This window comes from Coenobita brevimanus, chromosome 51 (genome assembly GCF_032717465.1).
Source record: "Coenobita brevimanus isolate Jiangsu-jjx chromosome 51, ASM3271746v2, whole genome shotgun sequence".
In the NCBI taxonomy this organism is placed as follows: domain Eukaryota; kingdom Metazoa; phylum Arthropoda; class Malacostraca; order Decapoda; family Coenobitidae; genus Coenobita; species Coenobita brevimanus.
The window spans coordinates 31216665-31232884 of NC_137004.1; the positions used below are offsets into that span (position 1 = coordinate 31216665).

General features: G+C 42.6%; 1 protein-coding gene across 1 annotated transcript in view; it reads right to left on the reverse strand.

Moving 5' to 3' along the window:
* Nucleotides 1-16220, reverse strand: part of l(2)41Ab (lethal (2) 41Ab) — a 28886-nt gene that overhangs the window by 7677 nt on the left and 4989 nt on the right. Inside the window, exons 3-14 of the mRNA XM_080272713.1 lie at nucleotides 15171-15257; nucleotides 14725-14857; nucleotides 11681-11838; nucleotides 10240-10387; nucleotides 9338-9471; nucleotides 8830-8891; nucleotides 5329-5473; nucleotides 4325-4411; nucleotides 3696-3791; nucleotides 3190-3332; nucleotides 1763-1865; nucleotides 726-900 (exon numbers count right to left, since the gene is read on the reverse strand). Coding sequence (XP_080128839.1) covers nucleotides 726-900; nucleotides 1763-1865; nucleotides 3190-3332; nucleotides 3696-3791; nucleotides 4325-4411; nucleotides 5329-5473; nucleotides 8830-8891; nucleotides 9338-9471; nucleotides 10240-10387; nucleotides 11681-11838; nucleotides 14725-14857; nucleotides 15171-15257 — 1471 coding nt within the window. The remainder of the gene's footprint in view (nucleotides 1-725; nucleotides 901-1762; nucleotides 1866-3189; nucleotides 3333-3695; nucleotides 3792-4324; nucleotides 4412-5328; nucleotides 5474-8829; nucleotides 8892-9337; nucleotides 9472-10239; nucleotides 10388-11680; nucleotides 11839-14724; nucleotides 14858-15170; nucleotides 15258-16220) is intronic.

The window sequence follows — 16220 nt, forward strand, 5'->3', positions numbered from 1 at the left end:
ACAGTAACTAAGACTGCGTCCTCTGAGGTGTTGCTGACTAACTTATCAACTCTCTCAGTCACATCCTGTATCCTACACACAGGAAAGCAAGAATGCTTCCTCTTGGAACCCTCAGCACAAAACCCCTTCTCCTGATGCCTCATCAACGAATCCCCGACAAGTATGAGGCTAGGCTCATCCTGCGCTTCATCTTCTAAACCTAAAGTCTGTTCCTAATAGATACACTCCTATGACTGTTATTTACCTCTCCCTTGCACCCTCCCTTGTCTGGCTGGAAGCCAGAGAGAGAGAGAGAGAGAGAGAGAGTGTCCTGGTCTCAACCTTAACCAGCCTAGTTTCTAAGTTATCCACCTTGCCTAACACTTCTGCTTCCACTTCCTCTACATACACAGCCTTAGCACTTACTATTGCAGCCTCATTTTCCCAACCTTTCAACGTGTCACTTAACACATTAACTGCCTTACTGCTTTTCCTAATTTCTAAACTAAGCCTAATCGCTAACTCGCAAAACAAAACAAAAAAACGTATACTTATCATCTTTTGCCGTGAAGTCTCTTGTAAACTTCTTAGAACACAAGAAGCAAAAGTTTGGTTGAGAGAGAGAGAGAGAGAGAGAGAGAGAGAGAGAGAGAGAGAGAGAGAGAGAGAGAGAGATTGACCTCCTGGCGGTTTTCCTTAACTTGAGAAGTTCTCATATTGCAATAACAGGCAGACCTACGGTATACCTTGCTGCAGTCGTGTAGTAAGCTGCAATAGACTGTCCCTTGTTGCCTTGGCCTGTAGCAGATTTCGTTGTATCCCCAGTGCCTCCTCCTCCAACACCCTCTTCTCCGACTCACGATCTTGCAGCAATAGCCGTAATCGACGTTCCTCTCTCTCTGCCGGTGGTGCCTCACTCCCCTGCAGAATCAGTACGCAAGATTTAACCTTGTCGCCGCCAGGAATGCACTTGGTTATTTCACTAAGGCTTCATCTAGAGTATTCTTCCCAGCTAAGGGAATCTCCAGCAATCCAAAGATTAGCAAAGATAGTTTCCAACCCTCCGACTACTACAACCGGTTTGTTATTTGTCTGGCGAAACTTTGTCATTCTCTCAGCTTGATTACTAGCCGTCATTGCATGAAATACAGTGATCCTTGGCTGTGAGGTAGGAGTGAGACTCCTTGGTTACTAGACAAATCAAGCCATCAAGCTGACAACACTTTGTCATTAACCGGACTAAGAGATTGTTAAGGATCTTTGTCAGTTGGAAAACAGATCGATTACAAAATTCCCCTCTGCTGAGCTAAAGCGATTTGTGGTAGCTTGAGTAAAATAACTTCGATTCTTAGAGCAAAAAGAAAGAAACAAGAGCTGGAAGCCTACAAAATAGTAGTCATTTATAAGAAAAAAATAAGAAGGGGAGCCATAGCTAAAATCCATTCGTTTCAAGACGCAGGGACACATTGTTTTTAAAAGACTAGAGGCTATAGACAGAGGGATATGCAGACTGAGAAAAACAGTTCCAGAGTAGACCAGCTGCACATATGAAGGACTGAGAGTATCGGTTAACTCCTGCACATATGAAGGACTGAGAGTATCGGTTAACTCGTTCATTAGACAACCGGGCAGAAAATGGGTGCTAGATGGGTATTGTGCCCCTGCTGTAATGAGTCCATAAAGGTCAAAAAGATTTATAAAAAAATCAATTTGGGATACAGTGTCCATAGAGAGAGAATCAAGAGAGACGAAAGGCTCTCTGCTGCCGACTGTACAGACTCACCCCCGTCAGTTCGAGCACTTTGGCCAGTTCCTTGTTGAGTCTGTCTGTGGTGCTCTGGTTGGTTTTAACATGTTCATGACCTCTCTTCAGCTCCTTCTCCAGCCTGAAGAGCAAAAAAGCACAAAAAAACACATCACACTCATGGAGGCCATAAGACAGTGATTCTCAAACTATGGGTCGCGACCCAAAGGTGGGTCGCGAGAGGAATTTTGGTGGGTCGTAGGGGGATGGAATAAACCTAATGCTTTCAGTGTATTTTATTTACTTAATTAAAATTGTAATTTTGCTTATTACACTATCAGCATATTTATAATAACTACGAGAGAGGCTATGTACCGGGTACTCTCTCTCTCTCTCTCTCTCTCCCCTGTGAGTCGCGAAGTCTTGAAATATTCCAAATAGGGTCACACACTAAAAAGTCTGAGAACCGCTGCCATAAGATTATACTCCACCTCCACAGAGATACGAACCGCAAGCCAGCTTCACCAACAAGCCAAAAGCTCATGTCCGTCTCCTAAGATATGGCGCATCTTAGGTGTTGTGGCTGTATTCTCGTAAGGTAAGGAGGCTTACTGCCACTTTTTCCTTACCAGTGTATTTCTGAATATAGCACGTTGGCATTCAGTTCAATGGTATTTGTCAACAATATTAACAGTAAATAGGTATTAATATCATGCGAGTCAAGATCAAAGTAAATGAAGGAAATATGATCGCATAGGAATAATGCTAGAAAGCCTCCTAAGCGAACGAGTTTACGGATTTTGAAAAGCCCTTTTCACTATAACATGTCCTTAAATTGCCATCTCTCAATTTTGAATGTAGAGTAGTGACAAGAAATTAAAACTAGAATATAGTGCTGTTCATGATGAGGTGCTATGGAAAGCTACGTGATATAAGCTCGAAAAGGACGAAAATCTGATCCAAGTCAAAGTGAAGAACTACATAACTACAAGACAGGCTCTGACGAGAAGCATACATGTGGTTGTGCCGAGCACCCTGGGCGGAGCAGCTGCAGCGACTACCTGGGAGAAAAACCTCTTCATATTAATTCTCAGCACCTCGCCGTGGGAAGGATCTTGGTTCGACCCTAGTGAAATGCTATCTACCGCAACGTGGCACCGGACACCTACATGACGTACCTGCAGGTACTGCATTGTACCTGCAGGACGGACCCACAAAAGCAGTAGCTTACCTGTGGCCGACGGGTCTGCTCGGCCAGACAGACTAGGGATAAACAACAACAGTAATGCTCTTAGCATTGAGAGCATCACGTGAGGCTCTCTGAGCTTGGAGAATGGACACAGTTTAATCCATTCAATCCGATTACTTACCTCCAGACGATTTGGTTAACTTTGGAGATGCCAGAGAGAGAGAGAGAGAGAGAGAGAGAAGGGGGGGGGACGAAAGTAAGATGTAAAAATACAAACCTGGTAACATCCATATCAAGGCGACTGACAAGGTTATTGAGGGCATCACGTGAGGCGGTGTGACCCTGTACAGCTGCACGAGCATCCCACACCTTGAGGGCCATGGCGGCTGCGGCACGCTCTCTCTCCACCAGTTCATCCTCCTGGAACACCACAACACAGGATACATTGGGTCATCATGGACATCTAGTGATGGCTGACTCCGACGACATACCGATGCCACATACAAATTCCGACTTGCACTAGTATGGTCACTACAACACTTCATCTTTCACATGCATCATTCTCACCACAGGCAGCCCTTCTCCACTTATACTTTGTCATCATGGGGACGGGTAGCTTCTGGCTACCACTCTTCCCGAGAAGGCACTGTTCCTCAGCGGACTTAATATAGTTTGCATCAACAGCATAGAAGAGGATAGCGAGGTGTAATGTGAAGATTAAATCGTTAAGACTGAGGTGCTACGAAATCTCCAAAGTCAAATGACTATGACAAAATAACCCACCAGAGTGCGACACTTGGTCCTGGCCTGAGCCACACCTCTCCTCAGGTTCCGAGCTGCCCTCGTCGCTGCCGTATTCTCACCCAGCTTTTCCAACGCCTGGGGAAGTATTCAGAACCTTTCAGGACTGCTACACTTATTTTGACTTATTCTTCCTGCTCCCAGACAACTACATTCAAATTAAGAAAAACCTCTCGTATTGAAGAGGTCTCTTAAAGTACTTGTAGAAAAAAAAAATAGTCGGGTAGTAGCAACAATTACTGTAGAAAGGCGTCACCGTACTGAAAGAATTAAAAGCTGCCTCTACAACCAAGTCTTATTTTGCCAGTGCCATGAATATTCAAGTGCAAAAAAATATACCGACATTCTGAAATAATAAAACAGCTTCGGCCCGATTTGAACCACATTCAGATTCCAATCGGGCCGAAATAGTCATCACTTACTGCATATGTGTGTGTGTGTGTGTGTATATATATATATATATATATATATATATATATATATATATATATATATATATATATATATATATATATATATATTCAATTTCCTATTAACTGTGGTTGGCAGCTGCGTTGATGAGGTTGAAAGAGTAAAGACAACTGGCTCTGTGAAATCTGTGAATACGATACCTGGTCTTCAACTTTCCGCAGTCTTGCCGTTGCCGCCCGTACCTTCCCGTATAGACGTTCTACCTCCTTAGTCGCCTCGTTCTCTTTCTGTACCACCAACAATACCAGGTTAGTCACTACATCACCATCCAACACCACCCAGCGTTATGTCACTATATAACCAGTCACTGTCTTCTCTACACCATCACATCAATTACTAAACCAGCGATCACTATCTCATCATTACACAATACATATTTGTATTATTAACTACCTTTTCAAAACTTAATTATCTCTATTTCTGCTATATATAAAAAAGTACCATTTACCATTCAAACAATTTGTCTTGGCTGCCACTAGACGATATTATCCACTGTCCCTATGATGCGCAAACCTTTAGAGAGGAGTAGTTTTCCTAAGCTAAATGAAAGTATGGTCCGACGGTATCCAGCTTAGAATACCTACTGTACGTGGTCATAATCCTTGCAAGGGTTCAAAAAGAATCTCCTTTGACTTCTTCTCTGCAGCTGACCCTCTTTATTCTGTTCTGGCTACCACTACATGATTTTACTACCAATGCCTGATTAGTTGTAGGTGTTGTGATCAAGTTGGTTTCGACGTACTGTGTTTATCTGTAGAGGTATAATCTATCTTTAAAAGGAAATATCATCAATGCCAGATCCGATTTGTACATACACTGTACGTGGGTCTGGGAACAAGCGATTTGTTTTTGGTACAGAAGGATCAAAGGTCACAGGTCACGGTCAAAGCTCAGGGTGCGGCGTTATTCCGTAAATGTCTCGTCCAACTTACGTATTTCAAAATTTGCATATATGTTGTGAGTAGGGGTAAGAAAAAGTGGTGCGATTTTGGTGCGAATCAAAGGTCAATGTCATGGGTTAAGGTCAAAGTTCGGACCCTGCGTTGCAGTTTTCTCTGAATGTCCTCTCTAACTCAGCTTTAGTGACTACCACTTAGTGCATTTGAGTGGAAGTATTGATGACTGAAACTGCTTTCTATCGCACCTTGTGTTGTGCGCCACAGCGTGATTCTAAGCGTTCCACCACTGCTGACAACTCTTCGTGTTTCTCCGCCAGTCGCTGTGACTCTTCCCGCGCCGCCGCCAGACGCTCTCGTTGCTTGGTAAGGTCTCGCTCCAGGGAGAGCAGTCTGGAATAAGGGTTGGGTGGCAATAGGGTCCGTATTCATATAAAACCTTAAGCAATTCTTACGGTACACAGTTATTAATCATGGTGGTTTATTGGCCCTAATATTCTACTTTTTTTTTTTTTTTTTTATGTGAGGAAGAAGGAACCAAAGGCAACGAGCCAGCAAAACTGTTCCTTCCAAGAGAAAAACAAAATACAAGAGAGAGCCAAATTCAAGATCCATTCATTTCGAGATGCCTGGACACACTGCTTTCGAAAGACTGGAGATCATAGGAAGCAGGAAATACAGACAGAAGGAGATATAAGAGGCTTGATAGATTGTCCTTAACTATTTATTCTGCACATTCCACCTAAGTACACGTCTTGTATGTTATTGTTGCAAACTGTATCAAAGTTTAAGCGATATAAGTAACGTACAAAAGGCGGATAAGGTGCAGTACGTATATATGAGGGAGGGAGAAGTGAGCTGTGCGGAGGGTAGTCAAATGGTGGGTGGCAGAGCGATTTGGAGGTGTTTTGACTGCGGCCACCCTTTACGGGAGTAGGGCGTCAGACATAGATAGATAGACAGACGTATAATAATTCGCAGCGAAACTTTTACCACTTAAAATACTGTTCATCTTGGTGCTAATTGTCTGATCGTATATGCCGGGTAAAAGTTTGAAAAACACTCCGTTTCACTGAGTCGCGTTCGACGCATTCTGTTTCTTGGCACTGAAAAACTGAATGTCCAGAATTTGGTACGGCGAAACGGAATGTCTTTCCAGCTTTAACCTGACCTACACGATCGGACTGTTGGCATCAGAATATGGGTCGTATTCTAAGTGGCTTTGAAGATTTAGTATCACTCAGAGATTTCATATCACCTCTCCCTTTCCTTATGCAAACTATGTCGATATTAAAACGATATGAATAGCATATATAGAGTAATTCTGAGGTTGTAACGTAAAATAAACAACTAAAGATGTGCAATACGTAACCTACTATGCCACTAAGAATTCGATTATATGTCATATTCCAGCCTCAGTGTGGAAAATCCCTGAATCCTAGAGTAAAAATCTGCTCCCGGAGTTGCAAACAAATTTAAGATCGACAAGTAGACAGTACACAGAGAGCACATACCTCCGCCAACACCTATACCAGACAACTCAGATCACCACCAAAATTTAATCGACCGTTCCTTTGCCCATGACCCACATATTCATGAAATTTCATTGAAATTACTTTCTGAGATATCTTGTGGACAAACAAATGAAACTGCCATAGGCGGAGCGCTTGTCAGATGGATTGGATTAGAATTTGGATTCATTTCAAACCATATCAGCACCTGTTTTTTTTTTTTTTTTTTTTTTTTTTTTTTTTTGAAAATATGGATATTTCTTAGTGCAATGTTTTTTTTCACTCCTCTGCTTAGTTTAGGCTGTCATTTGGCGAAATTCTTCGCGCTCCATTGCAAAGCACAGGATGGGCTTAAGAAACTAAAAATTGCATTGCCATGTGTGCCAGACATTTCTCTTCAGTTTAGTAATAAAAGAAATCGATTCTCGAAATTTGAAAAAATGGTGTCAGGCACGGCTGGATTAAGCATGTGGGAGGCCCGGGGCCCGCTTGGAAGGGAGGCCTCCTTTCCAACTCCCCCAATGGCATACATCACAGACTGGTAACCTAAATCCTAATATATAAATAGGACACTTTTAGTTAGGAAATACTGAACGGGGACTATTCATCCAATGCTGTAATATGTAATGCATAAACACGAAATGAAATGAACACAAGTTGCTCTGGTGGGAGGCCCCCTCTTGGTGGGTGGCCCAGGGCCCGGGCCCCTTGGGCCCCCCCCTTAATCCGGCGGTGGTGTCAGGGCCGGCCGCTGGTTTCAAATGATTTTCGGACCCACGGCCATTGAGAAGTTTCAATCCCCCACCCAACCCAGGGCCTTTGACCGATTTTGATGATGAACAATAGGCTTCCCGGGTTTATGGATATCTGCCTTCTGATTTTTTTTTTTTCTTCAGGGCGTTTGACGCAAAACTGTGACCTGTAGAGTCAAGACAAATAAACAAGCAGACAGACAGACAGACGGAACTGACCAGCATGCTTGCCGAATTGAAAGATTCTGGCAAGCAACAAACAACACTCTTGGATCGGGACTTGAACTCAGATCACCACCAAAATCTAATAAACTCTTCCTTGGCCCATGGCCACATATCCACAAAATTTTATTGAAATCCGTCAATAAGTTTATGAGACATCTTGTGGACAAACAGAAACGGGGGGGGGGGGGAGTTCTGAACTGGAACTCGAAATCAGATCACCACCAGTATTTAACCAACTCATCCTTAGTCCATGACCCACATATCCACAAAATTTCATTGAAATCCATCAATAACTTTTGATATATCTTGTGGGCAAAAGACAAACAGGGTGAATGCTTAACCTCCTCCCAACTTCGTTGGCGTGGTAATTACCTCGCGTAACTAAGATTTCCCCCCCCCCAGGAAGAATAAGGGATATTTGAGTTTCAACATTCCTTTCGATTCCCTCTGCCAAAATACAGTGCGATGGATAGCTGGTCGTAAATTTGTTTGTAAATCTGAATCCACAATCACTTACAATAATTTTTCTCACTTAGTAACTTTCTTGCTGGAAGAATAGGACACAGGAAGATTCTGTCCTTTTCTTGTTCTTACTTCTTCTTGCAGGTTGGCTTGTTTGTGATCAACATCCACGTAACGGTAAAAAAATTCAGTCCTACATTAATCCCACTGAGTAGTAGGAACCCTAGGCAAGGCTACTGTACAAAAATCAGAACCCTGGAGGTATGAGACCTGCCTGATAGCATTAATGATCAGAAATGTAATAGCCCCCTAACGTATCGCTCGTGATGCTGCGCGATTGACCACCAAATAACAACACACAAAAGAATGATAAACTGCTAAGGAAGGGATATTAGGTAGCATCTTTGAATGGGGATACTTTAATGTTATATCCGTTTGAGCACTTTAGAAGATGAAGGGGAAAGCGTGATAGAGAGACCGAGAATGAGGTGGAGGTATGGGATGAATTATATGAATGAGTGGAGGGATGGTGTGGAGAAGTCTATGAATGGGGTGGAGAGATGGGGTGGAGATGTATATGAATGTGGTGGAGGTATGAGTTGGAAGGAGGAGCAGAGACACCAAGGATGAGCTTGAGTGATGGGCTGGAGAGGTTTTTAAATGAAGGTGGTGTGCTGGAGATAGGACAACCTAATAACGGAAAACAGAGTGAGATGGAGGCGATTTATTTCTAGACGCCCCCTCCCCTTCAGGTTTGCAGGGGTCCCGGCTGGAGATAGATAGAGATAATACAGCTCACCTTGTAGATTCTACTTCGTGCTCCAGCTGCTTTTCCTTCACAGATTTCCTTGTCTTGTGCATCTGTTTATGTCAGAACCAGCAGCCAGTGCAGCGATGTGGGTTGGAGGAAACGATTAAACATATCATCACCATCATCTTCATCATTATTATCATCGCCACCATCATCATTATTTTCATTATTGTTGTGTGATGTTGTGCTGTAATAATGGCAATGGAGCAGTGTGGTGTTGCATGGAGCAGAATAAAGTGTTGTGGTGTGCAGTAAACTAAAACAGAGCAATGTTGGGTGAAGTAGTCTAGCGATCAGCAATACCCTTCCTAATCCCCCATCCCTACCTGCTGTGCCCTGAGTTCGTCCAGCTGATGTACTGTGGTATATAATATGGTGGGGTGGGGTGGGGTGTGTGGTGTAGTTCAGTCATATGTGGAGTAGTGGTGTTGTGTAGTGTGGTGTGGAATGATGTGGTATTTCACAGTGTGTAGAACAGTAATGAGCAATACCCTACCTCAGTCCTCATCCCTGCCAGCTGTGCCCTTAGTTCTTCCAGATGCTGTAATGTCTCAGCTTGTTCCTCTGCCTGGCGCGATAACCGCACCACGCCGGCCTCCCATGCTCGTTTTACCCCTACACCCTCACACTCTGCAACGGGAAGTAGGATATAGGCAGTCCTCTTTATACGAATAAGTCCGCGTTGTGTTCCCAAGTACCACAACATATTCCATAGATCTCCTTTTTCAGCTGCTATTGTGAATGTAGTCCCAGGTCCATCTGAACGTGAACTTCAACCCTGGTTCCCACCATTGAGATGGGGTGAGGCGGAATCCAGAAACAAAGAAAGCGTGCACAATGACATAAGCCACACAGTCATGCAATATGTTGGCCTTCGATATCTTCACTTTTAAGAGGCAAAGTATAAAATAAAGAAGGCTTTTGGATAAATGTCTGTCTGCTGCACGAGGGTCAGTTTTTACCAAGTCGCAGTCTTCCCTTAGGTTATGACACGCAACATTATAATTTACATCCAGGTCCCCAGATGTACTGCTGGTGTACAGGGACATAAGAAAAAGATTTTGCACAAGAATCTAACCGGTCTAGGTGTCGAACTCGATTTTTGTGGTAGTTGCATGTTGGATGTGTTAACCAGTACAGCTACAATGGTATCGTTAATCCCGTTGTACTGGAGGGATTAATGAGGTATATATCTGATCTTTGCAGTTAGAAAATCTCACCTAAGGTGAGAAAAACTGCGTAGTAATAATAGGAATAAGATAATGAGAAACACGTCACCGGATATAATGAAAAGCTAATCTTCTGTTAGTCGGGGCAACTCTAGTATTCTATTTCAGCTAACGCCAAACCATTATATTCAGCCGAAAGTAAATCAAAGGAAGGTAAGAGTGGTAATACCTAGATGCTGCAGCTCTTGCCGTTGTCGTCTGGCCTTCTCTTTCAGTGCAGCCGTCAGGTCTCTCTCCTCCTGTGTAGCCGCCTTCAAAGCAGCCAGTGTGGTCTTTTCTCTCTCCAGAGCAGCTGTCATGCGCTCCACCACCAAGTCCTGCACGAAGTAAATGAAATGCTGCACATATAGATAGACAGATACATAGAGACATAGATACATACATAAAGACAGACAGACAGACAGACACACACACACACACACACACACACACACACACACACACACACACACACACACACACACACACACACACACACACACACACACACACTACACTGTATAAGGGGGACCGGCAAACTTGCATGCATCATTTTATAAGAAATACATTTATTCTTTCTGAAGTAAGACCAATATACCTTTATAATTATGGTAAAAGATAATAAGATTTTTTTTTTTTACACGCTCGCTGTTGCCCACTTAAAAGGAGTAGCACCTGAAACCAGGAGCAGGGAGCCCCACAACTCTAAACTATCGTTGTCAGATCTCCTTTGGTTTACACCACAGGACATTACACAACGACCGCCGATCTCTAGCAAGTGGGAAAAGGCAAAGAGGAGGAGGAGAGGGAGGACGAGAAGGAGGAGGAGGAGATGATGATGATGATGATGATGATGAAAATGAAGAAGGAAAAGATGAATAAAATGAAAAAGAAACAGAAATCTGAAATTGTCACAATCATGTCCCAGGGGTTAAAACGCAAATTACCCCGATCGCTCCACAGCAAGCCAACCTACACCACTTCAGAAGGGGGATGACCTGTTAAAGATTTGTAAAAATTAAGAAGTGCAAAGAATGGACTAAATCTGCTTTAGTGCACAATCTACAATATACCAGAATCATTTCATAAGTGAGACCCTAGAATATATATACCAGAATCATTTTATTAATGAGACCTTAGAATATACCAGAATCATTTCATTAGTGAGGCCGTACCTGTGATGTTGGGACATACTAAAAGAAACTGGTAAAGTTTCGTTTCTGTGTATTAAGAAACACCAGTCCATGCATGACCCGGAAAATGAGCTAAGTACTGACAGCCTTCTCAATGACTCTGACTGTGGCAAACTTAACCAGAGCAAACTGCTACAACTACCAAATAGCCGCTCCGTGGTAGCAGTCTTATTCAACTTTTTTTTTTTCAACAGTTTCCTGGAACTGTTGAGAAGTAGTTAGCTGGCTTTGGCACTTGATTTACCTCCCAGTCCATAGAAAACATAAGGTCTGCCATGGTCAGCCTCAGTGTAGTCATTCGCCTTGACTGATTGACTGATTAATTGTTTGAGCAATAGAGCAAAGGTTAAGGTATGAGGCTGAAAATAAATCCCAAAGGAAAATGTGCTTGGTACCCTCTAAAGCCTATGAAATCACGACTCAAAAGTAAAACTGTACCTGCATCATTTTGTCTTTCTCAAGGTTGGCACGGTCCCAGGCAGTGTTGTGCAGAACACGGAAGGTGGTTGTCACGTCACCATCACTCTTCTCCCTGGCCACCCTCATCGTAGCTACCTGAGCACCAAGCCGCTCTATCTCACGCTTCACCTCAGCCTCTGTAACACGGAACACATAGTTACGTGGCTTGGTTTCTGCTGCCGCCATACGACCTTATTCAGACGTTTATTCTCACGTTTCTCTACGTCTGTACTGGGACAGGCGGGGTCATATGCGTGGCACTGGAGATTTTGCGGGACCTTCGTGGCGATTTATTATGCACATTACACTTTATTTTCCTTTGATGCAAATTAGATCGATATTAATCGATAAAGTAAACACACAAGAGGTAGTTACAGCGTAATATGGGAAATAAATAGCTGAGTAAGAGGTGCTACGAAGATACGTGCAAAGATTTCCATGCCTCTTAGACTATGTCCCTTAACATGACCTCATTTTTACTACCGCCAAACAATTTTATTCAGTTACAATCAGCAAAGAGCCCAGTCGCCCCACCCGTTTCATCTCAGCCTCGGCAACATGGCACGCACGAAGTGGTATTCCCATGAGCTCTGAGGGCTTTGTGGCACTTCTTCCTTAGCAATTTATTTTGCATACTACGCCTTAATTTCTAGTGTTATGTACGAGTATATCTTGTTCTGCCAAGACAAAATGCATAAATAACATACACGAGATTGTTAACCCTTCAGTCCCATGATATATTTTTCTATTTAATTCTTTCTACCTTCAGATGATTTGATCCAGCTTAGAACAGACCTCTAGTAGTAAGTGGGTTAATGGAGGCTATATCTAACCCCTCCAGTTCGAAAACTCTCTTCACAGGAGTATAGTATTGTCTGGTGGAGCAATATTACAATACAAGTCACTATATTCGCATGGTTAAAACGCTACATGCAGAGATTAACTGGCAAGGAAGAGGCAATGGGGAACTTTCATAACCGATGAGAATGCTTTACACAGTTTACAGTCAGTCCTTATTTTTGTTAGGGGTGAGTTCCAAAATGTCACAACTTTTACTAAGCAATCATTACCGTAAATTAGGAAAAACTGGCAAACAAGCATTATACTGTACAGTATATGCAATTCTTTCACCTTAATTTTTGCCTAAATCTTTACCCTTTTGCAGTTTATTTCACGTAGCTCACTGGCACAGAAAGATAATGCTGTGGCTATTCATCCTTTCCATAACATCTCTTCGTGAGCAGCGTCATAATCCACTGTTATTTTATAGTTACAACCCAGCAGTCAAAATGAGGGATATGGCAATTTTAGGCCAAGTAGTAGGCATTTTTGTTCTGTAATTAACTGTGGATTTAATAGTGAAAAAAATCGTTGAAAAAAGGCACCTTATAAAGAACACCGTCTGTACTTCACAAGTCTTCAACAGTTTTTCACGTAGGCTACATGGACATAGCATCTGATTTTCAACCCGAATGGCGCCTTAAACCACTTGTCCTAAATCTCTCTCTCTCTCTCTCTCTCCAGTATGGTCATGGTCATACCCATTAATCCCAGAAAAGGTGGCCACAAACGAAACGCCTCTCCATTTCGAACTGTCTTCCGCCGTCGGGCCACTCTCTCCATCTCCACCCTTATTATATACCTCTCCATCTCATCCTCGGTCTCCCCCTCTCCGTCTCCCCTTCTACCCCACTGACATACACTCTGCTAGTTAGTCTCATTCTTCATTCTATACACATGACCACCGTTAAAAATTAATATCACAGGTTCACCACAGATTACGAGGAGTCGAACATTATTAACCCCTTCAGTCCGATGACTTCTGTGTTTTTTCCTGCCCCTCCTTGAAACATTCGTTTACCTGTGCAGGGATTAATGAAGGCTATAAATGATTCCTCCTCTCGTAAGCTTAATAAATTTCTCAGCAGATAACAGAACATTATAGAAAAGGGATCAATTTATTGAAGGGGTCAAAGACAATCGATTAAGGTTTGCACAGTTCTATATATATATATATATATATATATATATATATATATATATATATATATATATATATATATTCAGTGTATGAGATGACCCCGGAGTGAAATCACAACCCAGTCCCTTCACTCCTAATCTTTGCATTCTGCTGAAAAGTCACGCTCAGATATATAACAGGTGTGGTTGACTTTAAGCACTTTAGGGTGAAATATCTCACTGTCGAGTTTTGAACATTTACAGTATTTTATGGTTGTTTAACTCATGAGACAGCCGTTATTGTGAAAGTGAAGAGAAGCGAGGAGCGTGATTTTCAAAGACCACAACACTGAATACGAAGGAGTAAAGGAGAAGGTAACCCAGGGCAATATTTTTTTACGGCACAGCAGAGGCACCGGTAAAAACATTTTTTTCTTTCTACTCATTACTGTCTATACTGACCTGTTTGTCTGTCTGTTGGTCGGTCGGGCGGGAGGGGAGGGAGCGTTATAAAAGAAGATATTTATATATTATTGAAAAGCTTACACTTCTGGCATTACGGCCATTACGATCTCGAGAACATGTAGAGCCGAATCCTGTGATCAAAAGTTTGACTAAAATTTCACCTGCTCAATCTTTCGCTTTTCTCTACAGTATGCTTGCACCCAGTCGGCTTGCGCTGGCCGATTACACTTGGTTCACAGACTACACACACATCCAAAGCCACTCCAACATTATTACACTTACAAGCACTTCTCACCCTACATACAGTCTCTACCAGACAGCCAAAGCCACTTGGTAAAGATACATTGGTTGTATCGTCCCGACTTCGGTCGGGATAGGATGGTCCTGCAGTGGATACTCAAACGGCTGATGATATATATATATATATATATATATATATATATATATATATATATATATATATATATATATATATATATATATATATATATATATATATACGGTGTTCTTTGATGCGATGTGTGACGGAGGAAAGAGGACATCCCCTGAGTGTGAGACAGACGCAGTGGAACTATAAGTACTTTTGCCCCTGACTATACCATGTTTGCGGGCTGATGTCAGGGCGGCCAGTAGGGACTTCTCCTCCTGCCGTGCCTGCCGCAACCCCTCCTCTGCCGCAGCCGCAGCCTCTCGGGTCTGCTTGCGCTCATTCTTTACCTTGTCCAGATTCACCTTAAAAAGAAAGAAAGAAGTAATGTTGGGTTAGGGAAGGTGAACTAGATTAATTCTGTTGGTATAATTTAGGTTTGCTTTAGTTTCATTTGGCTTCATTGAGTTTATTTTTGCTAAATGAGGTTTGGTTCCATTTGACTTGATTTCACCTGTTTGAATTTCATTTAACAGTTTAGTTTAGGCAGGCTTGACTTAATTGATTTTAGTTTGGTTTGATTTGGTTTGGTTGGTGTAGGTTACTTTAGTTTGGTTTTGGTTGAGTTAATTTAGGTTGGGTTTCTCTCTCTCTCTCTCTCTCTCTCTCTCAACTGACCTGCACTCTAGTAACCTCCTGCTGAACGTCGAACAGCTGGGCCCCCAAAGCAACATTCTGCGCCTTCAGGTCTTGTGTCTGTTGCTTCTGTAAGAACGAGGAAAGCAGAGGTCTGACGCTCGCATTATCAACCCCTTCAGTCCGGTGATGTATACAGGGTGGCCCATACATAACGCTCCATTCCACTACGCTGGGTGATTTCTCATGAGTTGTGGGGACGACTCAGCCAGTGTTATCAGCTTCTGCCCTGTATCACTCAGTCACTCATTACTCTCACTGGCACAACCACGCCCACACCAGCAGACTGAGACATCCTGGCAATTTATAAGCTTACAATATGAGTTTTTAATGGAGCGATATTTACGGGTCACCCTGTATTTAGGCTCGTTTTTGCTACCACCAGGCGATTTTTGCTCATTTTGGGAAAGATCTGTAGGAATAAAGAGGTTAATTAAGGCTATGGCTAGCCCCTAAAGCTATACAAATTCTCAAATGTTAAATAAAGTGGTCTGGAATTAGCAAGAATAAACTAACAAATGCGTCATCGGACTGAATGGGTTAAAACTGAGAAAGCCAAGGGGTAAGGAACACCCAAATATTTGACGGTCATTTATGGAATACCATGTAATTTTTTTAGATGATTAGCCTGCATCCCACATTGCAGTGTGCAGTCGGGAATGATATAATGTGAAACATCATCCATCATCATCACATAGTTCAGGTGCTGTAGAGGGATGCCTTCATGTGGTGGCACCGATATAAGCAGATCGCTCAACTGCCTGGTTATGTAAATGTCCCTCAGCTACTTCCCTATCCCCAGAAATAAGGATGGTGAGTTACAGACAGATTTAAGCCTGCTGTCTACCGGGTTCACGTTTCAGACTGAAACTGTGGCTTCAAATACTATTACCATCATAGGGTTTAAGAGTAACTCAAGAATTTGGAACTCGCCCACACTTTCCCCTTCTCACTTTTAACAGTGCGCATCTTTGGGTCTTATTCTTGTCGGTTTAGGGGCCTTTCTAGCACCTCTTCTTTAACGATTTATTG